Source organism: Salmo salar, chromosome ssa03 (assembly GCF_905237065.1).
Source record: "Salmo salar chromosome ssa03, Ssal_v3.1, whole genome shotgun sequence".
Taxonomy (NCBI): Eukaryota; Metazoa; Chordata; class Actinopteri; order Salmoniformes; family Salmonidae; genus Salmo; species Salmo salar.
The window spans coordinates 41,986,662-42,005,838 of NC_059444.1; the positions used below are offsets into that span (position 1 = coordinate 41,986,662).

Here is a 19,177-nt window from a genome sequence, read left to right on the forward strand (position 1 = left end):
GGAGGGTAACCTGTGTAAATGGATGGACTTTCCTCTCACTCTACTGGGTAGAATCAATGTAATTAAAATGAATGTCCTGCCCAGATTTCTATATTTGTTTCACTCTGTCCATATCCCTGTTCCCGCAGCATTCTTTTCCTCTCTCGACAAGCTGACCAGACAGTTTATCTGGCACGGCAAAACTCCTAGGGTTGGCCTGGATAAACTGACCCTTGATTACGGTCAAGGGGGCTTAAACCTCCCCAATTTTAGAATGTACTACTGGGCTGCACAGTCTAGGTTTCTGGCTCAGAGGTTTGACAATGGTCCCTCTCCCTCATGGTTGAACATTGAAAAGCTTGAGGTAAATGATGACACTCCGGCAGAATTGTTTTACAAATGGGACAGACAATCTATAAAAACCATCACAGACAACCCTTTAATCATACATTCTGTCCTGGCATGGTGCAAACTGCATGAGCTGTTCAGACGAGGGAGATACCTTTCCCCTAAAACCCCTTTATGGAACATAAAACCCCTGTTTTTCCAGAATAGTAACTTTCGACCATGGTCTGATAAGGGGATCACTCTTCTGGAACATTGTTATGAGGAGGGAGTTCTTATGTCTTTTGATCAGCTGAAACAGAAATACCACTTGTCTAACAGGGACTTCTTAATCTACCTACAACTACAACACTTTATTAGGGTGACTCTCAAGTGACAGTGGAACCTACCTAAGATGTCACCTATTGAACAACTCTGCCACGCAGACCAACCACTGTTCAATACCATTTCCCGTGTTTACGATGCTCTTATGTCAGGACTAACACTGCCTGAGCTACATAAACCCCAACTTAGATGGGAAAAAGATCTGGGTATTGATCTTGATGAGGGTCTATGGAGTGACCTATGTAGGGATGGTGTTACATCCACATTGAACTCCAGATACAGATTGATCCAGTTTAATTTCCTCCATCAGCTCTATATCACCCCATCTAGACTGCACAAGTTCATATCTCCTCCCTATGTTTTAGATGTGGCTCAGATGAAGGAACATTCCTCCATTCCACTTGGCAGTGTTTAAAACTACACGGTTTCTGGCAGGGGGTATGCGATACCATATCCTCAATTCACGGGGTTGCATTCCCTTTAGACCCGGAGGTCTGTCTACTGGGTAACTTTACTAACACCAATCTTAGGCAAAGCCATACTATAAAGCTAACAGAAATATTGCTAGCGATTGCCAAGAAATGTATTGCCTTGAAATGGAAATCGGATTCTTCCCTGCAATGTGGCTATCGGAAGTTAATAGTTGTATCCCACTGGAGAAAATCACTTACTGCTTGAGGAATAAGTTAGAGACATTTTACAGAATTTGGCAACCTTTTATTGACTATATGGAGAATCTTCCCCCACATCACATTGATTGAATCTCTATATAATCCTTATATAATGTTTCACACGTAATGTATAATATGTAGCTTACCAATGTCTCATTATTATTATTTTTTATTGTGCACTTTATTATGACTTATATGTTTGTATATATATTTATACTTTTTTTTGTTTTGTTACGCTCGTCTGTTACTGTCACTTTGTCCTATTGTTGTCTAATATCTTTTCACTTTTGAATGTTCTTAACTGGAAAATGCAAAAATAAAATATAAAAAAACCCAAAAAACAATCAGTCTCATTGGTTTCAAGTCGCCCTTCTCTGCGCATGCTCTATCCCTCCCACTGTTTACTTATAGCCGACGTACTATTTTCTGATGTATCTGTTTGTTAACCTCTATGGGATCGGTGAACCCCCACGGGACGGCTGAGCTAACGTGAGCTAATGTGATTAGCATGAGGTTGTAAGTAACAAGACATTTCCCAGGACATAGACATATCTGATATGGGCAGAAAACTTAAATTCTTGTTAATCTAACTGCACTGTCCAATTTACAGTAGGTATTACAGTGAAATAATACCATGCTATTGTTTGAGGAGAGTGCACAGTTATGAACTTGAACATGTATCAATAAACCAATTAGACACATTTGGGCAGACTTGATACAACAGTTTGAACAGAAATGCAATGAAATGCAGTCTAAAACTTTGCCCATACACTGCTGCCATACACTGCTGCAATCTAGTGGCCAAAATCTAAATTGCGCCTGAACTGGAATAATACATTGCGGCCTTTGTCTTGCATTTCAAAGATGATGGAACAAAAAAACTAAACAAAAACACATGTTTTTTCTTTGTATTATCTTTTACCAGATCTAATGTGTTATATTCTCCTACATTAATTTCACATTCAAAGTGTTTCCTTTGAAATGGTATCAAGAATATGCATATCCTTGCTTCAGGCAGTTTGATTTGGGTTTGTCATTTAGGCGGAAATTTAATAAAAGGGTCCGATCCTTACTGGAGCTAAACTACGAGAGAGAAGCATTGAAACTCCCCGAAGGCATAGTACAGCCACGCCCATTTCCTGAAGAATTGCATTATGGGCCCTAAAAGCACGAAAATAGTGCCACTGCTTGTATACTTTGTATTTTGGCAGATTTAGTACGACATCCGATAACTTTTGGCATACTAACAACATCCATACTACGATCAATAAGCATACTACATACTCAATTTACATCACAAAAAGTACAGTTAATGCGGTTAGTATGAGTATTCGAACACAGATCTAGTGTGCATGTGAATTTGGGCCGTGTAAAGCAGATGCAACCTGGGTACGGTCCATGAATCGTATGTGAATGTAAATACTAGATTATGTTGAAAACAATGGTCCGCCATCTTGGTCACAGTCTCGAGTTATTTTATACTTCAGTGCTTATTACTCAACTGAGATCATTAGTGGGATGGTTGGAGTTCTCTGGAAGTTGGAATGTTGCAGTAGTGTTGGAAGTTATGTCCTAAAGGGTTTTACCCTGTGCTTTGAGTGTTGGATTTCTTATGTTCATGTCATAGATCTGTTTCTATTGATTTCTGTGTATATTTGATGTGCCTGATGATTAAATATTTAGGGAAGGCTACTAAGAAGAAATGAACAGTGGCTTGCGAAATTATTCACCCCCCTTGGCATTTTTCCTATTTTGTTGCCTTACAGCCTGGAATTAAAATTGGGGGATTTGTATCATTTGATTTACACAGCATGCTTACCACTTTCAAGATGCAAACAAACCTGAAAACTTGAGCGTGTATAACTTTTCACCCCCCCAAAGTCAATAATTTGTAGAGCCACCTTTTGCAGCAATTACAGCTGCAAGTCTCTTGGGGTATGTCTCTATTAGCTTGGCACATCTAGCCACTGGGATGTTTGCCCATTCTTCAAGGCAAAACTGCTCCAGCTTCTTCAAGTTGGATGGGTTCTGCTGGTGTACAGAAATCTTTAAGTACAGATTCTCAATTGGATTGAGGTCTGGGCTTTGACTAGGCCATTCCAAGACATTTAAATGTTTCCCCTTAAACCACTCAAGTATTGCTTTAGCAGTATGCTTAGGGTCATTGTCCTGCTGGAAGGTAAACCTCCGTCCCAGTCTCAAATCTCTGGAAGAATTTCCCTGTATTTAGTGCCATCCATCATTCCTTCAATTCTGACCAGATTCAAAGTCCTTGCCGATGAAAAACATCCCCACAGCATGATGCTGCCACCAACATGCTTCACTGTGGGCATGTTGTTCTCGGGGTGATGGGAGGTGTTGGGTTTGTGCCAGACATAGCATTTTCTTTGATGGCCAAAAAGCTAAATCTGACCAGAGTACCTTCTTCCATATGTTTGGGGAATCTCCCACATGCCTTTTGGCAAACACCAAATGTGTTTGCTTATTTTTTTCTTTAAGCAATGGCTTTTTTTCTGGCCATTCTTCCGTAAAGCCCAGCTCTGTGGAGTGTACGGCTTAAAGTGGTCCTATGGACAGATACTCCAATCTCCGCAGTTGTCATGATCGTGTGGAGAGACGGACCAAGGCGCAGCTTGATTGGAGTTCAACATCTTTATTTTTGTGAAACTTAAACAAGCCAAGAAACAAACGACCATGCAGTACTGAGGTGCGACATGCACTCACTCAAAAACAATATCCCACAAAACACAGGTGGGGAAATAGCTACCTAAATATGATCCCCAATCAGAGGCAACGATAAACAGCTGCCTCTAATTGCGAACCATATTAGCACCAACATGAAATGATAAACTAGAACACCCCCTAGTCACGCCCTGACCTACTACACCATAGAGAACCAAGTGCTCTCTATGGTCAGGGCGTGACAACAGTGTAGCTTTGCAGCTCCTTCAGGGTTATTTTTGGTTTCTTTGTTCCCTCTCTGAATAATGCCCTCCTTGCCTGGTCCGTGAGTTTTGGTGGGCGCCCCTCTCTTGACAGGTTTGTTGTGGTGCCATAATCTTTCCATTTTTTAATAATGGATTTAATGGTGCTCCGTAGGATGTTCAAAGTTTCGGATATTTAAAAAAAAAAACAACCCTGATCTGTACTTCTCCACAACTTTGTTCCTGAGCTGTTTGGAGAGCTCCTTGGTCTTCATGGTGCCGCTTGCTTGGTAGGCCGCTTGCTTAGAGGTGTTGCAGACTCAGGGGCCTTTCAGAACAGGTGTATATATACTAAGATCATGTGACACTTACATTGTACACAGGTGGACTTTATTTAACTAATTGTGTGACTTCTGAAGGTAATTGGTTGCACCAGATCTTATTTAGGGGCTTTATAGCAAAGGGGTGAATACATATTCATGCACCACTTTTCCGTTTTAAATTTCTTTTAATTTTTGGAAACAAGTCATTTTTTTCATTTCACTTCACCAATTTGGACTATTTTGTGTATGTCCTTTACATGAAATACAAATAAAAATCAATTTAAATTACAGGTTGTGTTGCAACAAAATAGGAAAAACGCCAAAGGGGATGAATACTTTTGCAAGGCACTGTATGCACTGTATGCTATTAGCTGAAATCTTTCTTAAAAACCTTGTTTTCCTGTTGTTTTTTTTACATGCACTGAGTATAGCAAACATTAGGAACACCTTTGCCCTCAGAACAGACCCAATTTGTCGAGGCATGGACTCTACAAGGTGTCGAAAGCATTCTACAGTGATGCTGGCCCATGTTGACTCAAATGCTTTCCACAGTTGTGTCAAGTTGGCTGAATGTCCTTTGGGTGGTGGACCATTCTTGATACACACGGGAAACTGTTGAGCGTGAAAAACCCAGCAGTATTGCAGTTTTGACACAAACTGGTGCGCCTGGCACCTACTACCGTACCCCGTTCAAAGGCACTTACATTTTTTCTCTTGCCCAATCCCCCTCTGAATGACACACATACACAATCCATTGTCTCACAGCTTAAAAATCATTTTTTAACCTGTCTCCTCCCCTTCATGTATACTGATTGAAGTGGATTTAACATGTGACATCAATAAAGGATCATAGCTTTCACCTGGATTCACTTGGTCAGTCTATGTCATGGAAAGTGTTCTTAATGTTTTACGGCTGTTTTAAAAGGCCGACTGAAATTTCAGCCTGTTTTGGTGGGATGGAGTTTCGTCCCATCACCAAGTGGTAAATTAGTTAATAGACCAATAAGAAAGAGTTCCAAACCTCTCTGCCAATTACAGCTAGTTTTAAGTTCACCCCTCCCCACTCAAACTACTCCCAGACAGTCCTAGCTAAATTCTTTCTTGTTTCTTTTGACCTTTTGAATTGAAAACAATCACAGTAAGGTAATCAATTGTTACCCAGAAATTATTTGATGTTGAGATAAAAACGGCTGCGTTCGACCTTTAAAAAGTGTATTTCACATGAATGTCCCAATACACTATTCAGACAAGAACAAGAGGTAGCTAACCATTTCAACAACCGTTAGCACTCTCTCTCTTTCTCTCTTTCGCTCACTCACTGTCTACAGTTTGATTTGCTAGTCTCTCTCTTTCTCTTTCTCTCTCTCTTTCTCGCTCTCTCAATTCTATTCAATTTGCTTTATTGGCATGACGTAACAATATACATGTTGCCAAAGTGTATTTAGGAGATTGAGTGATTCATTTACAATATTAACATAGTTAAAATAATAATAATCAATATTGTCAAAAGGACAATCAGTAGCAACAATAATCAAGGTAAAAAATAATCATACAATGGAGAATAACAATAACAATGGCATAGAGGACATGTGCAGGTTGGTCTGTCAGACACGGTCCCTCATCTTATTGCAGGCAGCAATGTAATGCGCTGCCAACCTACAGCTCTCTGCGTCTTCCCCGAACAGGACGGTAGCCTATTCTCATCAGATAGGTCTCTGAAACCTTGAATAAGGGGTTTCAAATTTGGGGAAATTACACTTTTAGATTGTTTTATATTTTTTTACATTTTGTCAGGAAATGCAGCTGTGTCTCTGGTCCTGCTGTGGTGCAGTGGTTGCACAGCCTTTCCTCTACAGGGAGCCATGTTTCCTGTGTCTACCGTTCTCAATAGCAAGAATGTGCTCACTGAGTCTGTACTTTGTACAGGTTTTGAACAGTAACCGTGGTCAAATAGTTTGCCATGGTTTACTGTTGATGTGGTGCCAGATAGCAATGCATTTTGCTTTGTACTTGTGTTTCCCAATAGGTAATGTAGTTTTGTTTTGACTGTGTTGTAATTTGGTTTATTCTGATTGATTGGATGTTCTGGTCCTGAGGCTTTAGTGTGTTAGTAGAACAGGTCTGTGAACTCAACCCCAGGATCAGCTCGATTAGGGGACTTTTTTCTTTGCCCAGTGTTTGGCATCGCAGAGCTTGGTAATGATATGAGAGGGGATCACTGTATTTTAGATATTTCCAAAACTTAATTGTTATTTTTTTAGTTTTTATTATTAGTGGATATTGGCCAAATTCTGCACTGCATGCATTGTTTGTATATTTCCTCTGGAGATGTAGGAGAATATTACAGGGTTTCGATGGGGTTTGTCCCACTGGGTGAAATCTTGTTTTGCAAGTGGACTCCACACCTTGCTGCCATAAAGTGCAATTGGTTCAATGACACATTCAATTAGTTTAAGGTATTTCAATTTGAATTAGTTTTTTAATGTCGTAGAATGACCTGCGAGCTTTCTCTCTCAGTTCATTCACTGCCTCATTTAGGTGTCCAGTTGAGCTTCTATTTAAACCTAAGTAATTGTGGTGATATATTTTGTACCAATTGATACCTCTGGTCGAAGTCCCTGAGACCTGGATCTTCTCTGGAAAATCATTCTTTTTGGGGTTTACTGCCAAGGCCCAGGTTTGGCAGGACCACTCTAGCAGGTCCAGGTTCTGCTGTAGGCCATGTGCTGTGGGTAACAGCAGGCACAGGTCATCTGTGAAGAGCAGGCATTTAACATTTGAATTGTGGAGACTAACACCAGGGGCTGAACATTTTCCTAGAATAGCAGCCAATTCGTTGATGTAAATATTGAGGAGCGAGCGCCTCAGATCCCACCCCTGGTTAAAGAATTTGGTTATTTTCTTGCCAATTTTGATGCTGCATGTATTGCCAGTATTGCCATTGATTGAATTATGTCATATGTTTTACCAACCTACAACACTTTTAATAACTTTGTAGAACAGTCCTGTATGCCAAATAGAATCCAATGCTTTATGGAAGTCGACAAAGTAAGCATAAATTTGGTGGACATGTTTATCTATCAGGTCGTGTAGGGTGTAAATATGATCGGTCGTGCGATGCTTTGGTATAAATACAATTTGGCTTTTACTCAAGACATTGTGCTTTCCCCAGGTTACTGTTCACACAAATGCCTCTGTAAATGTTAGGGTCAAATTTGTCTCCATTCTTAAAGATTGGGGTTATGAGTACTTGATTACAGATGTCAGGGGAATAACCTACACTCAGGATCAAATGAAACAGTTTTAGCCAATTAAAATGTTGCACTAGTGAATTTGAGCATCTCATTTAGGATACCATCAGGTCCGCATGCTTTTTCAATTTGAGGGCCTGAAGTTTCTAATATAGCTCCTGGTCAGTAATTGGGGAGTCCAATGGATTTTGATTGTTATTATAGCGTTTTCTAATCCATTCAACTTCTCATGAATTTGACGTTGTTCTTTCTGCGTTTGCATCAATTTGAGCTGTGTTGTAGAGTGTTTCAAAATGGGTTGTCCTTAAGCCACCATTTTGTATCGCTAATTCCTCTTGTTTTTTCCCCCAATTTTGACAGAAGTTGTTTGTGTTTATGGACTAGAGTCAGCTGCTTGCTGTTGTGCTGTGCTTTTTTGGTTCTGATTGTACGCTTATAGAGTTTTAAAAGTCTCATAGTAATAAAGGTGAAATTCACCATTATTTGGCACTTTGTGCTTTTGGTTTGATAGTGTTCCAATTTTTTTCCTGAGAATTTTACAATCTGTATCAAACCTATTTCAGTTTTTTTCCTGATAATTTTACAGTCTGTATCAAACATATTTCAATTGTGCTTCATTTGCAGTTTGCCTGATAATATTGTTTATATGATTTACTACTAGATTGAAGCCTTCTTTACTATGAGTGTATGTGGTATCTAGAAAGTTATTGTGTTTGGATTTTTTGGTTACTGGTTGCCTTCTGGTATTCTTCTGTGCTGTTTTGGGCCCATCTGTATGAATTTCTGAAGTTGTACAGCTTGCTGGGCTGTGAATGTGTGGTTGTTTCCAAGTCTGTACTTTTGAGGAACAAGGTAATTTGGCTGTGGTCAGACGGAGGTGTTAGTGGCTTGATGGTGAATGAGCTGAGAGAGAATGGGTCAATGTCTGTAATCATATAGTCTACTGTGCTGTGGCCAAGAGGTGAGTAATAGGTGAATCTCCCCAAAGAATCCCCCCGTAACCTACCACTAACAAAGTTCAGACTCAGGCTTTGACAGAGCTGCAACAAATCCCTTCCATTTTGTTGATGGTGCTGTCACTGTTGTTTCTATGGGGCAGATTAAGACAGAAACAGTATGGCCTGTAATAAAGCTGTCCCCTCGTGTGGTCATTAGGTCAGATAGTGTGCCTGTGAGCGCATGTGTGTCCCCACAGATCAGCACATATCCCTGGGCCTGGAAATGGCACTTCTCCTCAATATTATCTCCCCCGAGTAATATGGGATTCTGAGGGGGGAGGGGGGAATATATATTGCACAAAGTAACACATCTTTTTCTGTCAGTACAAGTTACTTTTTCAGTTTAACCATATGTCATATTTACCAATTTTGAGAGGATCAATTAGATTTTGTAGTTTGGGTTTGTGCCAAATGATCAATACTCCAGAGTCTCTACCTCTATTGACAGATCTGTGTTTCTGTGATGGCACAATTACCTCTCTGTAGCCTGTGGGACAGTGAGTGACAATGTTTGCCTTACACCATGTCTCCTGCAGAATGATGACATCAACATCTTTCAGATGACATCAACATCTTTTCAGTGGTAAACTCTTCAGTCCAAAGGTTGACAAGTTTAGGCCCTGAATGTTTCACATGCTAACTGATAGTGATTTCACGTTGCAAATTAAGAAAGAATAGTGCAGTAAAAAATACAGTAACTACTAAGTTGTTAGGAATGAGATAAACAATGGATAACAGCAAACGTGTTCTCTTTTTTCCTTCTTTCTATTCATTGAACAAGTAAACTCTTAGTACAGCAGTGTATGCGTGTGCGTTGAGTGGAGTTTAGTGCAGATATACTGGAGGAGCTGTTTAATCTCACTGTTACGATCGTCAAAAGGAGTGGACCAAAACGCAGCGTGTTGAGTGCTCATATTTATTACTACAATGAAGCACCTAAACAAAGAAACAAAAAATGAAAGCAAACAGTTCAGTCAGGCAACAGACAACTAAACGGAAAACAACTACCCACAAAAACCCAGGTGGGAAAAGGCTGCCTAAGTGTGGCTCCCAATCAGAGACAATGCTAGACAGCTGCCTCTGATTGGAAACCATACCAGGCCAAAACATAGAAATAAAACACATAGAATGCCCACCCCATATCACACCCTGACCTAACTAAACAGAGAAAAACGGCGCTCTCAGGTCAGGGCGTGACACTCACTCAATCCTACAGAGTTCTCCTTTCCTCTGAGGGCCTCAGCATAGCTGCGCTGGTCCTGCTGTTGGGCCCCTGGTGTGGGGTAGTAGGCTGGGCCCGGTCCAGTCTGGCTGTGCCGATGGAAGTGGTGATGCTCTGGTGGTGGGTAGGGCCTGTGGGGTGCGCTGGGTCTGGTGTGGAATTGAGGGGGCTTGGGGCTCCTTGGTGGTCTGGTATGGGGTCTCTGGGTGGTCCTCTGTCCAGTAAGACGTGGGGTGTTTGTCTACCAAGTGCCCCCTAACCATTCTGTTTCTCTCTGTTGTCGTGTCTTTGGCTATGCCGGATTAAGTGATATGACATGCTAACTTATAAAAGGATTTTTCTGTAATTAATATTACCTGATTAAGCTAATCATGTAAATGTAATTAACTAGAAAGTCGGGGCACCACGGAAGAACGTTTATAGAGCTGTTATCTTCTGAATAAACTCTTAAAATACTTAGTAATATTTTACATCGATAGCAGTCAATATTAACCCTTATCTTATTTTCAGTCTCATAATGAAAGTTGTAAATTCTTGGCTATCTTCATGAACCCTGGCTAACAAGTTGAATCAGCAATACAAAATTGGGTTTAATTATTTATTTACTAAATACCTAACTAATCACACAGAATTACAAATACACAGAATACAATGATGTCATACAGAATTCACCCCTGGTGAACGGAACCTGTATGAAAGCTGGTTACACAAAGGAAAGGGGGTTGGGCTTGAATGAAAGAGCGGGAAGATTTAGGAACACAGAAACAGCAGCTATGCTATCGTAAATACATTATCTTATGCATTCTAAATTACCGCCCATTTGGAAAAGGAAAATGCAATAAATATTTACTCTGAGCTGCGCTTCGGTAGATTGGTCGTAGATGCTGGCCGGGTTGGCCAACAGACCTTCCTGTCCTCGCAAGAATGTCTCTGGTGGTAAATTGGATACGTGGTGGTATCTTCGTCTGTCTGTTAGACTGGATCCGTCGTCCGTCCTTTCCTAGCCCCCGTCTACAGTGGCCGCTCCTAACTCAACGGCTAGGAAGTATCACTTCTGTAGTGAATAAGCTCAAAGTTCATACCATTCGCCACCAAAGCTCACGCCGAGGTTGGCTTAGTTCTGTACTTGACATGTGTGTCCTTCTAACGTAGAGGCTGCAGACCTCACGTGCTGGAACAACCTGGTTATCTATTCGTCAAAGGCTTATATAGTGGAGAGGGGGAGGGAGGTGTTTCATCGTTTATAACCCCTGTCTCTTCACAGGGTTGGGCCACTGATCAAGCAGGGCACTTTCCTTATGAAAACCCAATTCTCTCATTTGGAAGCTAAAATTACATTTAATCTCCTAACAAACAATTTCAATATCAAACATTTCAATTGCATAACAATTACATGTGACTCTGATAACTAGAGGGTGGATACTTTCCCAGGTACAGTTTATGTCGTCCTGTCATCAGTCATAATGTCTCAGATGACAACTGAAATGAAATCCAAACTCATTACGTTCCAAAGCATATTTCCAACTGGTTTTATTACCAAAATATGGTTCCTTTTCCCCATTTGTTTGATGTTCCCAGACTCTCTATATTTAACACAGGCTATTCAAGTCCTTCAGTAGGGTCAGAGAGGGGAAGGGAGAAAGGTATTTATGGGGGGGGGGTCATAAACCTTACCCACAGGCCAACGTCATGACACTGTCTTCTCTCTCTGTGATGATCTGCCTGGCTCTTTCACTTCCTAACCATTATTTTTCTCTTCTCTCTCTCTCTCCAGTTTGATGTCAGGGCTAGCAGCCTTGGATGCCAAGTGTTCCAGCCGCCTGGGCATCATGACAGTCTCCTACTACCTGTGGACCACCTTTGTGGCGGTGGTGGTGGGCATCCTCATGGTTACCATTATCCACCCAGGGGGCGCCGCCCAGAAGGAGGACAACGAGGACAGCGGCAAGCCAATCATGAGCTCCGCTGATGCCCTGCTTGATTTGATTCGGTAAGAGACAGGAAGAAGATCATTACATTGACCTTTGACCTTTGTTGTTGCGTGTCCTACTGAATTGAATCATTCTAAAATCAGCCTACAGCGAAGGTTCAATTGTTCAAGGATTCCAATGTTGAGGGGTTTTATTTGTCACGTTTACAATAAACATTTGTTTCCCCAGTGCAAAACATATTCTAGACAGGAATATTGCTATTACTTTGTTAGTTCCTCTTCAAGCCTCTGTACTCTGTGACTGTTGACATGCTAAAGGTTTTGCTGTTCAATAAATCAAATGTATTTACATAGTGACTTTTATAAAAGCAACATTTCATAGAAGGGTTTTACACAGTAACCTGGCAACTGCAGATTCCCAAGACCCTCTAGACCTCACTCAGTAAGATACCTCCCCTTCATCAGAATTTGTTTGAGGCAGGCTTTAGAAAAATGATTTGATATGATAAATGACAAATGATAAAACCAGTAAGACATGCGTGTGTCCATGAGTGTGTGCGTGCATGTGTGCATATGTGTGTGTGCGTTCCGTGTGGAGATTGTACAGTGGGGAAAAAAGTATTTGATCCCCTGCTGATTTTGTTCGTTTGCCCACTTACAAAGAAATGATCAGTCTATAATTTTAATGGTAGGTTTATTTGAACAGTGAGAGACAGAATAACAACAAAAAAATCCAGAAAAACGCATGTCAAAAATGTTATACAATTATTTGCATTTTAATGGGGGAAATAAGTATTTGACTCCTCTGCAAAACATGACTTAGTACTTTGTGGCAAAATCCTTGTTGGCAATCACAGAGGTCAGACGTTTCTTGTAGTTGGCCACCAGGTTTGCACACATCTCAGGAGGGATTTTGTTCCACTCCTCCTTGCAGATCTTCTCCAAGTCATTAAGGTTTCGAGGCTGACGTTTGGCAACTCGAACCTTCAGCTCCCTCCACAGATTTTCTATGGGATTAAGGTCTGGAGACTGGCTAGGCCACTCCAGGACCTTAATGTGCTTCTTCTTGAGCCACTCCTTTGTTGCCTTGGCCGTGTGTTTTGGGTCATTGTCATGCTGGAATACCCATCCACCACCCATTTTCAATGCCCTGGCTGAGGGAAGGAGGTTCTCACCCAAGATTTGACGGTACATGGCCCCGTCCATCGTCCCTTTGATGCAGTGAAGTTGTCCTGTCCCCTTAGCAGAAAAACACCCCCAAAGCATAATGTTTCCACCTCCATGTTTGACGGTGGGGATGGTATTCTTGGGGTCATAGGCAGCATTCCTACTCCTCCAAACACAGCGAGTTGAGTTGATGCCAAAGAGCTCCATTTTGGTCTCATCTGACCACAACACTTTCCCCCAGTTGTCCTCTGAATCATTCAGATGTTCATTGGCAAACTTCAGATGGGCATGTATATGTGTTTTCTTGAGCAGGGGGACCTTGCGGGCGCTGCAGGATTTCAGTCCTTCACGGCGTAGTGTGCTACCAATTGTTTTCTTGGTGACTATGGTCCCAGCTGCCTTGAGATCATTGACAAGATCCTCCCGTGTAGTTTTGGGCTGATTCCTCACCGTTCTCATGATCATTGCAACTCCACGAGGTGAGATCTTGCATGGAGCCCCAGGCCGAGGGAGATTGACAGTTCTTTTGTGTTTCTTCCATTTGCGAATAATCGCACCAACTGTTGTCACCTTCTCACCAAGCTGCTTGGCGATGGACTTGTAGCCCATTTCAGCCTTGTGTAGGTCTACAATCTTGTCCCTGACATCCTTGGAGAGCTCTTTGGTCTTGGCCAGGGTGGAGAGTTTGGAATCTGATTGATTGATTGCTTCTGTGGACAGGTGTCTTTTATACAGGTAACAAGCTGAGATTAGGAGCACTCCCTTTAAGAGTGTGCTCCTAATCTCAGATCTCATTACCTGTATAAAAGACACCTGGGAGCCAGAAATCTTTCTGATTGAGAGGGGGTCAAATACTTATTTCCCTCATTAAAATGCAAATCAATTTATAACATTTTTGACATGCGTTTTTCTGGATATTTTTGTTGTTATTCTGTCTCTCACTGTTCAAATAAACCTACCATTAAAATTATAGGCTGATCCTTTCTTTATCAGTGGGCAAACGTACAAAATCGGCAGGGGATCAAATACTTTTTTCCCCCACTATAGCAGACAGCAAAGGGGCTTCCAGCTCTTAGCTTCACCTCATCAGTTAACAACAACAATCCTCAGCAGAGCCTTGGAATATAATTACCATTGGTTGCATCCAAAATGGCAACCTATGAATAGGGTGCCATTTTAGCAAATATCCATGGCCCTCAACATGCCTTATGCACTCCAAGATCTTAAGCACAAGAAATGTATAAGATATAGCGCTAACTGGATTCGTAACATATCATCCACATTTTTTTATAAAAAATTTAAGGACGTAACAAATATTTCTAAATGGATGACGCTATTACACAATTTGATGACGTAGTGCACAGAAAATGGGGACCACTTTTGGCTCGTGAACACCACTTTCAAAACTACTGGCTGAAATTATGCAAAAGTTCGAGAGTGCATCTTTGATGCTTTATTAAAAATCATTAAAAAAACAGCATTTTTATTCTCTTTGTTTGTTCTCTTTCCATCCAATGCCACCGTGTCAAAGCTCCAGCTAATGGATCATTATTGTGTCCTACATACAGTTGAAGTCAGAAGTTTACACACTTAGGTTGGAGTCATTAAAACTCGTTTTTCAACCACTTCGCAAATTTCTTGTTAATAAACTATAGCTTTGGTAAGTCGGTTAGGACATCTACTTGGCACATGACACAAGTCATTTTTCCAACAATTGTTTACAGATAGATTATTTCACTTATAATTCACTGTATCACAATTCCAGTGGGTCATCTGTACAAACAATAGTATGCAAGTATAAACACCATGGGACCACGCAGCCGTCATACTGCTCAGGAAGAAGACGTGTTCTGTCACCTAGAGATGAACGTACTTTGGTGCGAAAAGTGCAAATAAATCCCAGAACAACAGCAAAGGACCCTGTGAAGATGCTGGAGGAAACAGGTACAAAAGTATCTATATTCACAGTAAAATGAGTCTTATATCGCCATAACTGCAAAAATCACTAAAGCCTCCCTCACTAGCTTTAAGCACCAGCTGTCAGAGCAGCTCACTGATCACTGCACCTGTACATAGCCCATCTGTAAATAGCCCATCCAATCTACCTCATCCCCATACTGTATTTATTTATTTATCTTGCTCCTTTGCACCCCAATATCTCTTCTTGAACATTCATCTTCTACACATTCTACCATTCCAGTGTTTAATTGCTATATTGTAATTACTTTGCCACCATGGCCTATTTATTGCCTTACCTCCCTTATCCTACCTCATTTGCACATTCTGTATATAGACATTTCTACTGTATTATTGATTGTATGTTTGTATATTCCATGTGTAATTCTGTGTTGTTGTATGTGTTGAACTGCTTTGCTTTATCTTGGCCAGGTCGCAGTTGCAAATGAGAGCATGTTCTCAACTAGCCTACCTGGTTAAATAAAGGTGAAATAAAAAAATGTAATAAAAAATAACCTGAAAGGCCGCTCAGCAAGGAAGAAGCCACTGCTCCAAAACCACCATAAAAAAAAGCCAGACTACGGTTTGCAACTGCACATGGGGACAAAGATTGTACTTCTTGGAGAAATGTCCTCTGGTCTGATGAAACAAAAATAGAACTGTTTGGCCATAATGACCATCGTTATGTTTGGAGGAAAAAGGGGGAGGCTTGCAAGCCGAAGAACACCATCCCAACCGTGAAGCACGGGGGTGGCAGCATCATGTTGTGGGGGTGCTTTGCTGCAAGAGGGACGTGGTTCACTTCACAAAATAGATGGCATCATGAAGAAGAAAATTATGTGGATATATTGAAGCAACATCTCAAGACATCAGTCAGGAAGTTAAAGCTTGGTCGCAAATGGGTCTTCCAAATGGACAATGACCCCAAGCATACTTCCAAAGTTGTGGCAAAATGGCTTAAGGACAACAAAGTCAAGGTATTGGAGTGGCCATCACAAAGCCCTGACCTCAATCCTATAGAAAATGTGTGGGCAGAACTGAAAATGCGGGTGCGAGCAAGGAGGCCTACAAACCTGACAAAGTTACACCAGCTCTGTCAGGAGGAATAGGCCAAAATTCACCCAACTTATTGTGAGAAGCTTGTGGAAGGCTACCTGAAACGTTTGACCCAAGTTACATAATTTAAAGGCAAAGCTACCAAATACTAATTGAGTGTATGAAAACTTCTGACCCACTGGGAATGTGATGAAAGAAATAAAAGCTGAAATAAATCATTTTCTCTACTATTATTCTGACATTTCACATTCTTAAAATAAAGTGGTGATCCTAACTGACCTAAGACATGGAATTTTTACTAGGATTAAATGTCAGGAATTGTGAAATACTGAATTTAAATGTATTTGGCTAAGGTGTATGTAAACTTCCAACTTCAACTGTATGACCACCTCTGTCGCCTCAGTTCAACCCAGTCATGTGTATAGAAAACATATAATGTCTCTGGTTCAACCTCTGTTCACCATCACTGCAGAGAGGATAAATCATTTGGTACTGTAGCTTCCCAAGACAACATTTGATCCAGACCTGTCCTTTTCACATTTCTCCGGTGAGAGTTTTGAACTGTTTAATTCAACTGTGCCAGAGATATAAGGCCCTGATATATTTGGAAAATGTTAAGCTATGAACTGCTTAATTGACAATATAACTGCTCTTTTAAAGCTAAGATTCGCGATAGGCAAAACTGCGCCACTGGCTGCCCCCAGGTGGGTTTGTTACTGTTTTTGTTCTGAGGAAATTTGCATCCAGCATCGTGGTATAAAAAAAATGTGGTACATACTCTGATCTACTGTGCATGCAAATCTCCAGCGCTTGGTTGTCTCTCACCCAGCCACCCTGGTGGTTAACCATGTGTGCAGTGTCATGTGCCGTCTCAGCCTCACAGAGTGTGTGTGTGTGCGTGCATGTGTGTTTCAGTGACACGAACACAAACAGGATGCAAAGCCTAATGCCTCCTCTGTCAGTGGGTCACAGCTAAGCTAATTAACCAGGTGAGGGATGGAGGGTGGGGTAAGGGTTATGGTTAGACACAGGGACACGCTAGACTGGCTCAGAGCATCACAGTGTGTATCACCATAACAGCCGGTCAGTGGGCCACTGTCACAAGCACTTAGTCACCCAGTCACAGGCCTATGGCCCTACGAAGCTCCCAGTCACAGGCCTACGGCCCTACACATCTCCCAGTCACAGGCCTATGGCCCTACACAGCTCCCAGTCACAGGCCTACGGCCCTACACAGCTCCCAGTCACAGGCCTATGGCCCTACACATCTCCCAGTCACAGGCCTATGGCCCTACACAGCTCCCAGTCACAGGCCTATGGCCCTACACAGCTCCCAGTCACAGGCCTACGGCCCTACACAGCTCCCAGTCACAGGCCTACGGCCCTACACAGCTCCCAGTCACAGGCCTACGGCCCTACACAGCTCCCAGTCACAGGCCTACGGCCCTACACAGCTCCCAGTCACAGGCCTATGGCCCTACACAGCTCCCAGTCACAGGCCTACGGCCCTACACAGCTCCCAGTCACAGGCCTACGGCCCTACACAGCTCCCAGTCACAGGCCTATGGCCCTACACATCTCCCAGTCACAGGCCTATGGCCCTTACCTACACACAGGGACCTCTCGTAGGGAGGCTTTACTACACAGACAATTGCACTTTATTATTGCTTTATTATCGCTTAGTATTAATGATTTAAACATTTACCATATGTTATAGTAATCGTAATAAATAAAAAGACAGTAAGTTGGCATACGTGTTTGTTCACAAACGTGTATATTTTTTTGTTAGCACTGAACACCAACCTTGTCATGTGCTGTCCTGCATCAAAAATTGTAACAGGTAATCAGATTTATGATGTGAAAAAGTGTATGTTAAGCCAGACAGGGATTCTGTGGCCCTTACCTACACACAGAGTCCTCATGTGAGAAACTCTACACAGACAATGACACTTTATTACTACATTATTACTATTAAGTATAACAGATTAAGGAACAATGACTATCTTTTATTGTCATTGTGTAAGTATAGGTGGTACTCATTCAGGTGTATTTTGATTAGAGCTGAGCATGTGCATTAGCCTGTTACATGCTGTTAAACATAGGGAACTGATGCAGAGGGTAACTGCGCAATTATTGATGTTTTTTTTTCAACTTAAAATGAAAAGTGAGTGCTAAGCACTGTGACATTTTGAAAATGCGTGGGAAAATGACCTGTGTATCTATACCAGGGTTGAAGTCAATTCCATTTAAATTCTAGAAGTACACTGAAATTCCAGTTCCAATTCACTTTAATGCTTTTCAATAAGGAACATGTGGAATTGTAATTGACCCCAACCCTGGTATCTACCTAGGCAGCAGCTATGGCACATGTACGTGAGGCCAGGAGGAGGGATCCTGCCTGTCCTTGTTGTTGCTGTGTGGTTTTTTTTATCCCAGAGGACAGCTGTGCTCAGGATTTACCCTAAAGCTTTAGAGCCTCCCTCCCTCCCTGCCTTCATCTATCATGCCAGTGTATATATATGTGCTTATGTCTGTGCGCCTGTTTTTGTGCATGTTTGTGCGAGGTGCATGCGTGCGTCTGCATGTCCAAGTATGTGTGTGCTTATGGCCGTACGCTTGTGTGTGTGTGTTTAATGTGATGTGTGTATGAACGTGTGTAATGGTGCAGGTGTAATTAGTGGCATTGAGGTCAGTGTTTCGTTCTGATCCACACTGTGTTTGATTACCAGAGTGGTTTATTGGCATGCTTGACTCTCATAGAGGACCGAAATGGATGACTTAGTAATGGAATCTACTATAATTCAAATCCAATTTATTGGTCACCTACACAGTTTACAGGTGTGACCTCGTGATTAAATATACTGCACTTCAATACTCTATATCAGTATTTTTATTTTAAATAATCATTTTTGTTTTTTTTCTTAAAACCATCAATCAACAAATTAATCACATTATATTTATACAGTGAATTTTACAAATGTTTAGCGAGCATGTTGTTTATTATTGCACTGTATACATATTTTTTAAAATG

At 41.5% G+C, this 19,177-nt stretch overlaps 1 protein-coding gene across 1 annotated transcript in view; it reads left to right on the forward strand.

Annotated features, from left to right (window-relative positions):
* LOC106600499 (excitatory amino acid transporter 5) overlaps positions 1–19,177 on the forward strand; it is a 99,093-nt gene that overhangs the window by 43,240 nt on the left and 36,676 nt on the right. Inside the window, exon 3 of the mRNA XM_014191899.2 lies at positions 11,812–12,027. Within this exon, the coding sequence (XP_014047374.1) occupies positions 11,812–12,027 (216 nt within the window). The remainder of the gene's footprint in view (positions 1–11,811; positions 12,028–19,177) is intronic.